This window comes from Ictalurus furcatus, chromosome 24, assembly GCF_023375685.1.
Source record: "Ictalurus furcatus strain D&B chromosome 24, Billie_1.0, whole genome shotgun sequence".
Taxonomy (NCBI): domain Eukaryota; kingdom Metazoa; phylum Chordata; class Actinopteri; order Siluriformes; family Ictaluridae; genus Ictalurus; species Ictalurus furcatus.
The window spans coordinates 9,007,948-9,021,941 of record NC_071278.1 but is presented as its reverse complement, the minus strand read 5'-3'; the positions used below and the strand labels follow the sequence as shown (position 1 = coordinate 9,021,941).

Sequence of the window (13,994 nt, the reverse complement as noted above, 5' to 3'; positions counted from 1 at the left end):
GAGGTTTTGATTCTGACCGTTGGTGTTGCTTGAGCCCCCTTCTGCCAACATCAGCCAAGATTGATTCATTCATTTATGTCATTTTATGAGCAGGCGCTCTCTCAGCCTCGCACTGCACTGTGTCGGAGGCACATATGGCGTGGAGTTATTGTGCGTTTACTCTTTAGATGGAATAAATTAGACCGTGTTTGCAAGTAAATGAGTTAATTAAGAGCGTTTGCTCACCTTTTGTGGGTTCTCTGGAACAGATGGTGCTGTAGCCTTCTTTCTGTGTCATTGCAAAGGCTTTCACATCCTCTGGAGCACCTCGGAGAGTTGTCTCATAGAACCTCCAAGAACGTGCAGGGTTTTAGAACAGCATGTATTTACAAGGATAGTGATCTCGTTAGTCTGTAACATAGCCTAGAGATTCCCAAACTCGGTCCCCCTGCTGTGTGTGGTGCTTCAACATACTCATATGGACTCATAAGGAAAGGTCTGTTGATTACCTGAATGGTTGGATCAGGTGTGTTGAAGCAAAAGATGTATTTCAGAACCAGGGTTTGGAAACAATGAAATAAATTTCACACACCAAAATCCCAAACAAGACATTATGTTCGGGGCTGGGTCAAGCAAGCCCGCAGCCTTCAAATGCTATTTAACTTAATTGCATGCATTCAGGTTCACTTCAAGTACCGATATACCGCATTGATCCCTCTTCTCTCTGCTTGTGCCTTGTTCTTGAAGTCTGCTGATGATTCGATAATAAAATTCATTTGATGTGGAATTTTTTTCCAAAACTAATCAGAAAATGTTCCATGTACATACATTTTTGAGCATTTATTTTATTTAACTAAGTGAGCTATGCTGAAGTGAACACCGGCTCGGATATCAACCGTAGATAAAGCAATGTAAGGTTAGATGGCTAGGGAATGCAGGATTCACTAGCTTGCTGGGTTTCTTATCTACCTAGCTAGCTCATGATAATTCATGCGTGCTTCTAGCTACATAGATAGCCATCTAGTAAAGATGAATCTTATGTGTTATCCTGATCGATACAGGCTGTAGCTCACTTAGACATATTTAACACCGAATATCGAAGTGACGTCTTAAGTTTAACACGGCGCTTTCATACTGTAAAACATTCAAAGCTAGCTAACTCAGGTTGCTAATCGCTGGGTGTTGAGCCGTGAAATGACTATATCTTCACGTCTTTTGGCTTGCATAATTTGCAGATAATTATTGTGCTGTTTCCTTTAAAGCATGTAACACTGAATATACGTGATAAATTGGGCCAGCGCTGCTAATTTGTCTTCACTGTCTCAGATATTGCTGCTAAGCATTTGGCCCCTGAAGTGTAGCGTTTCAGCGGGAAACAACTTTATTTTGATTAGGTCTCAAACTAATTATGAATGATTTGCCTTTTAATTGACTTACAATCTTCTAGGGTTAAATGTATTGATTTGGTCGGTAGTAAAAATACAATGATGTAATTATACACCAAAATACCATTACAGTGAAGCATGTACTCAAGCATTGGAGCAAGAATATACTGTCGGTTTGTAGTTCATTACATTCCAACAGCATCTTCATTTCTGAATCATTGTAATTTCCAGGCATTTCTCCTGGGTTGTTGATTTTTGGCTTTTTCCTAATAGTTTCCCAAAACTGTTTTAGGTCTTGTGCCAGGCAGTCTTCATGGTATATTGGCTGTTTGCTTGAATTCAACTTATCCCCTTACACTGATTTATTGCTGTTGAATTCTTAGATAGAAGTGCATTAATGAAAAGGGCTTTTGGTGAACCTATGGTATAGTCTCTGGAGGATGGTCTGTCAGTCACGTCTGACGTTGTTGTATCTGATGAACTATCGTAATCTCATTATAAGTGCATCCATGTTGAAGCCACCAGACATGCTACGGTCAACTGAGCGGCTGCCGATGTGAAATAAAGCAGCATGTTGGGATTACTTTTAAGACTGAGATCTGATATGACTAATGCATTAAAGTCCCCATGAAATCAGAATTGAAGTTTTGTGGCTTTTAGTATGACTTTTAGTGTGTTATAAGCTAGTGTGCTGCAAAACAATGCAGCATTTAGAACAATGGACGCATTCGAGATCGAAAGTCTCTCGATGCCACCAGTGCGGATCACCAATTCCGATGACATCATTCTGTACTTCAGCTTCTCGTCACATTTTCTGTCCAATCAAATGTTATCTAGAATCTGAATCTCTAGAAAGTGTCCCTGACTCAGCATTATAAAAATCACCTTGCTGTATCCAACGCATTGTTATTGCTCAGGTTCGTGCCCATGGTCCTAACTGTCAAGTATGGCTTAGCCCGTTCTGAGATGAGCTAAACGCTATTGCCGATTTTAAAAAGGGGGAGGAGCCACTCTGTCCCGTCCTGACTTCCTGTTTCAGTGGAAATCAACGCATTTAGTGGAAATCAATGCATTCAGTGGAAATCAACGCGAACAATGCTGCATGTTTCAAGGCACTTTACAGGGAATTTAACAGTTGCTTGTTCTTGAAGACCATGCATGCCAGTAGTGTGGATATGGTTGTGTTTGTGTCGGGGGGGAGGAGTTGTGGTATTAAGCTTCATCTATACACTGCATATACAGCTTATGGCCAAGTCAGTTATATTTTTTATATATATATATATATATATATCAGTGGTGGATTCAGAATGAAATGCTTTTAAGTCATTCATTTTTTAGTTTTCTTTCAGTCAGAAACTAAGGGTGTCTACTCTAGGACTGTACTGTGTGTGTGTGTGTGTTTGTGTGTGTGTTTGTGTTTGTGTTTGTGTTTGTGTGTGTGTGTGTCTGTGTGTCTGTGTGTCTGTGTGTCTGTGTCTGTGTCTGTGTGTCTGTGTGTGTGGTTTGACCTTTCAGTAACATCCCGGCTGTGGAAATGTGTGGTCTTGGATGAAAGTGACTGAAATGTCCATGCACGTTCCTCATGCAGAACCAGAGCCACCTCCATGAGATGTGCTCCAAATTACACTGACCCTCTCACTACATATCCACACACACTATACACACCCTGCCAATCATTTGGCATGTGCTTTGAAACACAGTAATAAAATGAATATAATGCAAGTCCAAGCATTCTGATCATTCTGCTGATCCCCACAATGATGTGGTCCAGCTCTTAATGTGATCGCAGGCAGAAATACACTATTCGCTACTGTGTCTGTCAACTTTGTCTCATACAGTATTTGGTGTTTTATTGTTTGTTTGGGGCTTTTTTTTTGTCTCGTCTGTTGTCAGTGATTAGTTTCAGTACAGTGGATGAAGACATCTGTTTTTCTCAGTTCATTTGTAGTTTATTCTTATGCTCCTTGTAAGTGGTAATTTGCAAGTCGTAATAACGTCATTTCCCACCTCAGTGCCGTTTGAAGTGCAGAGTAGGGGGAAAAAACATGGACGCCTCCACAAAAGTGTGTCTTTTCTTTGCCCTGTCAGAGCATGTAAAGCTCATCAAAAGCTACTTTAAATGTACTTTTTAAATGCACAGTCCTGAGTGGCTATTGGTGCTGTTCTACTATAGTGAACATTTTAGACTGAAATTTAGAGCTGCAACAACTAATCGATAAAATCGATAAAAGCGCTAGCTTTAGCCTAATACCCAGAGTCACCGTACATGACTTTCTTTTCTCTCAATGACCATCAGACGGAGGCATAATCGTCAAGTGACTGAGGAAGAAAATGTGTGACCTCCAAGTCCTCTAAGGCAGTGGAGCATTTTATATTTAAAAAAAAAAAAAAAAAAATAGTTCCAAGCTAGCTGCCAGACAATGGCGACTAGCTTTAGTAACAAGCTAGCCAGCTAACGTTAGAGATAACTCTAATGTTGATTACCTTCTCAAAACAATGATTAGTATGGTCAGTTTTATAAGTTTAACCAAGTACTGTGTATATTAACTGATCTAAAAAAAAGAATAGTGCTATAAACTCATTTAAAAGTAGAGAAGGTGAACTTTTATCTGCATTTGTATATATTTATATCTGTAATATGTAAATCAATGGTGTACGTTTGAATATTGCTGTGTTCTTCATGAAAGGTGACCTGATCAGAGACGCTAGGCTTGTTCAGGCAGTGAGACACTGTGCAGGTCAATACGAGTTCAGATGTCACATCCATAACAAAGGAATTTCCCCTCGGCTTAAGCTTTATACACACACACACGCACACACATGCTTTACTCTAAACACTCTCCCTTGATTCATAGACAGACCAGTAGAGTGTTAATATGCCTTAAATGAGTGCACACTTTGTCACGTTGTCACTTCACACCTTCTTCACACAGATCACTGAAAGTCTCGTTTTGCTAAAAATGCAAGACAAACAAATCTTTTGGAATATTTATTGATTTAATAGCAAAAAATTACATAAGTAATAGACACGGTGACATTCACTGTCAGGATGAATAATATTACTAAGCATCAGGTTGCTGATCCTAACCAGAGAATCCTGTTAGCATCGCGATAACTCGCCCACATTGACGTCATAGACCTTTTGCTGTTCACTGAGAGGTGCAGGGCCTGAGGAATCTCATTTGGCAAATGAACTCCTGTTGCTAATGTTCTAGTCAGTCACTCTGATGCGTGATGGTTATCCCCGCTAGTCACTGCTAATCTCACCAGCACTTTGAAAACCTCTTGTGCTGGCTGGTGTGTGGGACGACGGATGGAATCTTCAGTGTACTACACATTTTGTTTTCCCTCCTTTTCATGATTGGGGTGGGGGGTATTTGGGGTGTTCTGACATTCGACTTGTGCAGCGCCAGAAAACATCTCCCTTTAATGACAAGCATTTGACATCGTCTGGAACGGTTCTTGGCTGTGGGCTGGAGGAACAGGGATTATGTTTCTGCCTCTCTCGTATTATTAGACCGTTGATGCCAGTTCATTTTCTTGTGAGGTTTCAATTCAGTCTGGGATGCCAAAGTAGAGTCCAGAATCTTGTATGTCTGGCATTGGCTAGTGGCAAATTGTGGCCAAGAAAACAACTGGATTATTCAGAATGCTGGTACTTCGCAGATTGCATTTAATGGATTTGTTCTGTCGCTCCGGGGTGTTTTTTGTATTTGCTCTAAATCGCTTAAGCCAAGTTCCATCACTGAGCTGTTAATATTTATATGGCCTAAAGGTTGTTTAGACATTTAATATATATATATATATATATATATATATATATATATATATATATATATATATATATATATATATATATATATATATATATATAATGAACTGCATCCTCATGGTAAATGTGCTAGGTCTAGTTTGAATGGTGTTTCCTTTATAGCCATAGGATGATGTTGTTGTTATTAGTCTACGTGTGAATACGGTGTGTCCATACTGAAAGTCGAGAATGTATTTACTGCAGATTGCATTTATTCGGACAGATATAGCTACACAACTGTGTTTGTCATTGAGCACAGTGATGAGGGGAGTGTACACTTGCATGAGCTTGGCCCGATCGTCCTAATTCAGAAGCAGCACCACTTTGGCTTCTTTCCCAGACAGGCTTCATATGAATTCTGACAAGAAAGACGTGTTGTGTAGAGAGAGATATTGTAAGCAGCATATAAGAGAGAGTGAGCGAGAACTGGGATATTAAAAACACAACCACTTGTATGTAGCTGCTGTGCTTTTCTTAATGTGATTAAATACAGTTTAGATGTAGTAGAGGACCTGGAGACTGGGCATTAAAGGACTTTGGTTCATTTCTGTAAAACCTCATCAAAAAGCCTAATACTCTCTTCTAAGGTGTTTCATCAGCATATTTGTATTAAGTAATCTGTGGGGCTTTTTAATTTTATCTCTGATTTAATGGGGTTTTTTTTTTCTTCTATTAGTTAGCGAGCACTCAAACTCCATATATGCACCGAGCTTCCCACAGACCTAGAATATAGCTGGGGCTGAGGGATGGGGAACCTTGCATTTTGGGTATGATGGTTATGACGTACAGAAAAATCTGAAATAACAAAGACTTACTTTGTTATATATAAATGTCCTATTCTGTCTCTCAGCCCTAACACTCTGAGCTCTCAGGTGTAAATCACCTGTCAGTCGGACAAATGACAGTGCCAAAATGTTTAACATTATGGTAAATGGTAAAATGGCGCACTTATATATAGCGCTTTTATCCAAAGCGCTTTACACTGTCTCATTCACCCACTCACACACACACACACCAATGGTAGCCGAGCTACCGTGCAAGGCGCTAACTTGCCATCGGGAGCAACTTGGGGTTCAGTGTCTTGCCCAAGGACACTTCGGCATGTGGAGTCATGCGGGCCGGGAATCGAACCGCCAACCCTACGATTAGTGGACAACCTGCTCTACCACCTGAGCCACAGCCACCCCATTATTCCTTGTTTATTTACATTGTGTAGCTACTCGGTGTTTGAGGCAGAGTGGAACACAGACACACAGGAGGCAGACGTAGGGAAAAAGTGCTCTTTTATTTACAGTGAGTGAAAATGTGTGAGTGATGAGAAGGTGAGGAGTGCAGGTCTTTCTAGCGTGAGAAGGAGCATTCAGGCTGCAGCAGTGTCGAGGCGGTGCCCAGGACGTGAGGAGCTGAGCGTGGGCACCAGTGGAGAGTGTGGTGCAGCCAGGGAGCGTTGTCTTCATCGTCTGCGCCGTCATCTGCCCCTGCGTGAGAAAGAGTGAGAATGTTTAGGAGACGAAGCATAGGAAAACGTGCTCACCTCTGCCGGTTGGATGCGCCCTTTTATACTCTCCCGGCTTGTCCTGGATGGTGAAGAGTGGCTGCTCTACTTATTGGCTGCCAGCTGTGTGTATTTCTGCTTCCCCACCTTATAGTCATCCGCTTAAGGTCCCTCACCCCCCAGCCACTGCAGCTCCGAGCCTCCTGCTGGCCATTGTTGGGCCCACATGGCATGTATGCAGAATAGGCCATCTGCGTTGCCGTGGTGGACCCTCGCCCGGTGTTTCACCTGGAAGGAGTAGTCCTGCAGAGAAAAGAACCACCTGGTCACCCTTGCGTTGGAGTCCTTCACCCGAGCCATCCTCTGAAAGGGCACATGGTCGTGATGAGGGTGGATGGCGCCCTGCCAGGTAGTACCTGAGTTCCTCTATGGCTCGCTCGACTGCCTCGGCTTCTCTCTCCACGGCTGCATAATTCCTCTCAGTGGGGGTCAGTTTTCTGCTGATGTGTAGGACCAGATGCTCTTCCCTGTCGAACATTTGGGACAGGACTGCCCCCAGCCCTCTCTCTGAGGCGTCTGTGTGGACCGTAAATTGCAGTTCGAAGTCTGGATTCCTGAGGACTGGAGAGCTTGTGAGGGTCCTTTTGAGGGCCTGGAATGCTTGCTGTGCCTCGTCGGTCCAGCGCACCCTGTCCTGTTGGCCCTTCTTGGTGAGATCAGAGAGGGGGGACGCTAGAGAGAAGTTCCTGAAAGTGCATTCAAATTATGCACATATATCATGGGCAACAAGAAATTGATATTGGCTTCAATTACTATTTATCGGTTGCGTTTTGCAGCTTGAAAATCCACTGTGTGACTATTTTATTCTGGATTATGTGAGTCATTGAATAAGTCATGATGTGCAATAGCCTGCAGATATTTTGTTCAACACATCAGTTCACTAGATCAGTCTATGTTTATAAGCAACGCTGCTGTAGTCCAGGGGAATGTTATCTTTGTTGGTCATGCTACAGTTACAAAGTGCAGGAAATATGAAAGCGCACAAATGTTTAGAGATAGACTGGAGCTGGAGGTGCTGGGATGCCACAGGACCCAACAAAAAAATCAGTGGGAGTGAGGGGTTTAGTCTCATATGGATGTGAGCGGAAGGTCAGATATGACGCTTTTAGGAAAATGAAAGGCCACGTAGATTAAGAGCATATTGGATACAGTACGGCACTCGTGCTTTCAGAGGTCAGGCTGGTATGTGAAATAGTAAATGTGACCCGTATAGTGCATTCGTTCATTTTCAGTAAATGTTTATCCTGGTTACAGGCGCTGTAGTTTAATCGTAGTTGTTTTTTAAGTTAATTAGAAAATATAATGATGGGTCTGTGCAACTGTGGGAGCTGGTTAGATCAGTCTAACTTTCTGCAGGATTAGTGAGATTGGTCAAATTTTCTGTGGCAGTACACGGGATTGGTCAAACTTTCTGCAGGATTAGTGGGATTGGTCAAACTTTCTGTGGCAGTACACAGGATTGGTCAAACTTTCTGCGGGATTAGTGGGATTGGTCAAACTTTCTGTGGCAGTATGTGGGGTTAGTCAAACTTTCTGCAGAATTTGTGGGATTGATCAGACTTTCTGTTACAGTACACGGGATTGGTCAAACATTTTGCAGGATTAGTGGGAATGGTCAAACTTCAAATTTGAACTGAAAATCTTGTTTTTGCTAAAAATGCAAGACAAACTACATGTTTGTTTATCTGTTGGAACACATTTTGTTTGGGATTAGTTTGACTAATCAGACCTGTCTGTGGCAGTGGGTGGGAATTCTTTACATATATTTATATATTAAAAACAGTCCTGTGCAGATCTCTAACAAGAGCTGCACTGTGAATGTGCATAAGCAAACTACTAATGTAGCACACTTTACGATTTTCTTTAGAATTGAAATGCACAACTGATCTAGCAATCAAATTCATAGGGCAGATCCTTTCTAAGCGTTCAGTGGAAAGGAGAGGTTTTAAAAGAGCTCCTTCCTGTTTTTCTCTCAGGCTGTTATTATTGATCTATTTTCCCTCTGCTCTTGATCCTCCCCTTTTCTCCAGCTCTCTGTCTTCTTGCCTTGATATCAAATATTTTCATGTTTACACCAAATTGGAAATAAAGCCATTTCTTTCTGGACATAATATACTTGGGTTGTCCATCAGTAAACCCACATGCTGCACCAAAGTGCTTATATCTGGAGAAATTCTGTGCACATTTTACATTTCAACATGATGTTGAAGAATACAGCCATTCCTCCCCCTCTCAGTTCCCCTCTTAGATTCTTTCTCTCACACACACTCTTTCCTTCTCATGGCAGCTTCATTCTTTCATAGGCTGAGTGATGCTTTGTTACCTCACAAGCACCCGGACAGTTAGTCTGATGTGAATGTTGCCTTTTTAAAAGGCCACTGATCTTTTTGGGGTTTTTTTTCCCTTTTTCTTTAAATAGATCAATTTACTCCACCAGGATAATATTATTCAAATTTCAATCAGTGTTTACTAAGAAGGTTATTACAGTCAGTTTATGAGCACTAGACTAGTAGTCAGTGTAAATACGTAAATGCTTTTTAATGGGATGGGCTGGTAGTCATGTTTGAGTGAATCAAGATATTAGTCATGACAGGAAGAAGCAGTATGCAGCAATCTATTGTTCTGAGGACTTGGAAAAGCCCGACCTCTGACTCAGTAAAGTGCAGTGGAACAGATGGAATCCCAGGAAGTTGGGTAACAGTCACCTTGCCAGAGTTCTCTGAATTAAACATACGTCACATCACCACAATATGGCAGTGCACATACAGCGTCGACAGCGAACAGAATTCCCGTTGAGCCGAGTTGTTTTCTGCTTCATAAAACTTGATTTTACTTGTAGCTTTTGTGTTTGGAAAAAAAAGATTTGAAATTTAATTCCATTGATTTCAGCCCAGTTTTATTAACGCGATAAGACCATTGTGACGGATCATTTTTACGAGCTGAGATAAACAAGATATCGTTGGCCAGTCATGTCATTTCTCATCGATGTTCATAAATAATTTGTGCAGATGTTTTAATACAGTGCATTCAGAAAGTATTCAGACCCCTTCACCCCCCCCCCCCCACACACACACACATTTTGTTATCTTGCAACCTTATGTTGAAATGCTTTCAGTAATATTTTTTTGACATCAATCTACACTCCATACCCCATAATGACAAAGCAAAAAACAGATTTGTGATGATTCTGCAAATTTTTTAAAAAAAAATTTTAAAAAAAAGCTGAAATATCACACTGACATGAGAATTCAGACTCTTTGATATGACACTTGAACTTCACCTCAGATGCATCCCAAAGATCTGGGTCATCTTTTGAGATGTTTCTACACTTTGATTGGAGTCCACGTCAATTGATTAGCAAATTCAATTGATTGGACATAATTTGGAAAGGCATACACCTGTCTATATTAGGTCTAAAAGCTGAAAATGCGTGTCGGAGCAAAAACCAGGCCATGAGGTCAAAGGAACCTCCTGATAGCAATATGGTGAGAAAGGTGACCAAGAACCTGGGGGTCGGGGGGTCGGGGGTCGGGGGGGGTCAGAGAGAGCAATATGGTGAGAAAGGTGACCAAGAACTTGATGGTCATTCTGGTTGAGCTCCAAAGATTTTGTGTCAGGATGGGACAAAACTTGTACAAGGTCAACCATCGCTGCAACACTCGACTGATCTGGGCCTCATGACAGAGTGGACAGATGGGAAGCTCTTCCTCAGTGTAAGATTTATTTATTTATTTTTTTTTTTGTGCAAATGTGATATTTCAGTTTTTTCTTTTTAATAAATTTTACAGCTCTGTTTTTTTTTTTTTTTTTTTTTTTTTGCTGTGTCATTATGGAGTATTGCATGTAGATTGATGTGAAAATAAACGTATAGCATTTACGCTGCAACATAAAATGTGAAACAAGTTAAGGGGTCTGATTACGTACACCCGTACGTTACCCACTACTTATTACGTACACCCGTAGTTGTAGTGACTCACTGACCATTACATGGGGTAAAATGTGATCATATACAGTAGGTGCACTGTAGGTGTAGGAAAGTGTATTTAATTCCTGACTCTTGTGTACGTGTATGAAGGTTGTCCTGACTTAACCTTCACCCTGCATTTATTCTCCCAAATCATTTTTTACCTGCAACAGCCATCTGTCTTCTAACCTTTTGGCCTGTATATGGCTGTATGTTTCCAGTCACTTCTGTGTGTGTCTGTAAGCAAGAAGGACCCATCTGTGGCACGCCTGCTCCCTTGAGCTCAGTGACAGAGAAATGACTTTCTGTCTCTTTGATATGGAAAACACCTATATATCTTCTCAAGGCATCTGTGCTGGGTGTGTGTGACTGAGATGTAGCAAAGTGTGAACTGTGTGTGTGTGTGTGTGTGTGTGTGTGTGATGGATAAAGCCTGTCTCCAGACACACTCCTGGCAAATGTGCTTGGCTTATGCAAGCTGGTGTCACTCATAGCTCGTTACCCCAAGAAGCCAGATCATTGTGTTTGGATAGCCAGATGACACTTCACAGGAGGGAGAGAAAGAGAAGGATGAATGGAAGGAGCTGCACTGTGGGCCAAGAGATTAATATAGATGTTAGATGAAAAGAATAGAGATGGTGAAAAGCTTGGCTCATGTTGTTTTTGTGTGTGTGTACGTTTTTGCAGATATGACTACCGTGAAATGCTTCACAACTCCACCTTCTGTCTGGTGCCGCGAGGACGGCGATTGGGCTCCTTTCGCTTCCTGGAAGCATTGCAGGTGAGCTGGCTCACACACACACACACACACACACACACACACACACACCCCTCAGAAAGCTGATTGTGTGTGTTCAAGAGCTGAGCCTCTTGGCAGCCTGTACTTTGGCCGATGCTTTGCTGCTTCTCATCGGTCTCCTCCTCTCCTCCACCACACCTCCGTTCCTCTTTGAAGGACAAACCCGTCAGCTTGATGCCAGAACATTTTTATTTTTCTTGTGCAGTGTTTGCTGAACAGACTTTTCTGAATTTGAAGCAGACTTATTTGGCCACCGTACACCACTTTTCCACAGACGCCAGTGTTTGAGCCAGGGGTTGTTCGACAAGTTTAATGTCTTAGATAAGATTTTAGTCTCCGAAGTTAAAACCTTCGTTAAAACCCTGCGTTCACCCTGGCAGAAGCAGATTTCGTACGTTTTCAATAAGACCTGCTGATTTCCGCTGACCTTAGACGAAGCCGCTGTTAATGACGGAAAATGGACACGACCGAGCTGATCAAAGTTGATCTCGATTCAAATTTATGCAAATTAATGCAATTTGGCAACTACTGCATATTCGCGTTTTTTGCGTCCACATATTCGTTCCTGTTTGCAGTGGTTCTTGAGTCAGTCGAGGATACTCGCTGAGCTTGAAGTGTTTGATTTACAGAAAAAAATAAAGGATAGTGCCTGTATTTTCACCATTCTGTGTCGATATGTAAAATGTATTAATCCTGTCAAATAGGCATCAGAAATCATGAGGAGTGAAATGTTGTTGTTGTAGGCTCATTGTGACACTAGTAGATAATGATAATGAGTCTTTATTAATCACGTATACATTACAGCACAGTGAAATTCTTTTCTTCACATAACCCAGCATGTCAGGAGGTTGGGGTCAGAGCACAGGGTCAGCCATGATACAGTGCCCCCTGGAGCAGAGAGGGTTAAGGGCCTTGCTCAAGGGCCCAACAGTGGCAGCTGTTCGTGATGCACCGCATGGATACATTTTATAAACACGATTTTTATCCAGATTTAAGGTTTTACTGGTTTGTGATCAAATGGGTGATTTTTATATACGTTCTGTAGTTAGATTTTGTTGTATTGCACCTGCCTGGTACTAACACTGATACCAACTAAATATAGCAACGCAACCAGCGTGGAGTGATTTGAGCAACGTGAGTCGAAAACATCCTGCCAGTGTGACCACAAGTTTAGTGCAAGGGTCTTCAGTTACATTACATGACTATACTCATAGACAATAACTGCACAGAAGACGACAGAAAGATGTTTTTGTTTTTATTACATTTTTCTACAACAGTGAATATTCACTTGACCCCCCCCCCCCCCCCCCAGTTCGAAGTTCGTGCGTTGTAGGTTGATTACAGACAATATGTAAATGCCAGCGTGTGAACGTGTGTGTGTGGTTGTGCTAACTGATGGGTTGGCGCCCCGTCCTGTGCCCCGAGTTCTTCGGGATAGGCTCCAGGCTCCAGGCTCCCATGCAAAACCATGTAGCAGTATGGAAGATGGATGGACACAACACCCTTGTATCACCGGTCCTGGGTTCCATCTGGAACTGAACTGATTTTGCTGAGAGCTTGCCCTTTTGCTTTGGAAATCTGGTTTCAGATTAGTCACCATTTGTCAGTGGAAACGAGCTACCGGTGGTAGTGCACACAGTGTCTCGTCTCGTCTCAGGACCTGCTGTAGTCGAGTTCATTCGAATCGCTGCTGTTTAATCAACGCTCTTTTAATGTTGCTTTCCTCTTCATTGTAATATATGCACACACTGGCTGATTTGTATAGCTATCTAATGAAGATGCACTATGAATGAAGCACTACTGTGACCTTTCTGTTTGTGTGTGTGTTTGTGCTTGTGTACGTAGGCAGCCTGTGTGCCTGTCATGCTAAGTAATGGTTGGGAGCTTCCCTTCTCAGAGGTCATCAACTGGAACACGGGCGCTGTGATCGGAGACGAGAGGCTCCTGCTGCAGGTCAGAAATCTCTGTCTCTCTTGTTTTTGTATCTCGCCATCTTCCTCTGCTGTCTCTATAATGGCTGTTTTTTTTTTTGTTTTGTTTTTTAACATTTTGACCTTACAGTCCACCTGGTGTAATATGTAGAGACCTATTTCTTGCTCTCATTTGCAGTGGGAGTGGAGGTTCTTGGGCTTATTGCAGTACCTTAGCAATGCTGCATCTTTCTTGCTTTCTTTCTTTCTTTAAGTTTAGCACTGACAGCTGAGAATACTGTAGCAGTGTGTCTTCCTGAGGGCCGTACACATGCTCGTGCTCATGTTCCTGAGGAGTTGAATTCATACTGTAGATTTAAGGAGTGCGCTTTTTAGAGTTTGTTAATGCCGGTCAATCTCCCTGTCCTGTATGATTCACCCTTCTTATGTAGCATGTACCTCAATATCCAGACGTGCATAAGCATTAACCTCATCTTTCCGCTATTCCTCCACTCGGTATTCTTGCCAGAGTCATGATGATTAAATCTCCTCTTCTCTTCTCTCCCTTTGTCTTTTTTTTATTATTATTAT

At 42.0% G+C, this 13,994-nt stretch overlaps 1 protein-coding gene across 1 annotated transcript in view; it reads left to right on the top strand.

Moving 5' to 3' along the window:
- Positions 1-13,994, top strand: part of ext1b (exostosin glycosyltransferase 1b) — a 95,099-nt gene that overhangs the window by 56,882 nt on the left and 24,223 nt on the right. The window contains exons 2-3 of the mRNA XM_053612477.1: positions 11,382-11,475; positions 13,339-13,446. Coding sequence (XP_053468452.1) covers positions 11,382-11,475; positions 13,339-13,446 — 202 coding nt within the window. The remainder of the gene's footprint in view (positions 1-11,381; positions 11,476-13,338; positions 13,447-13,994) is intronic.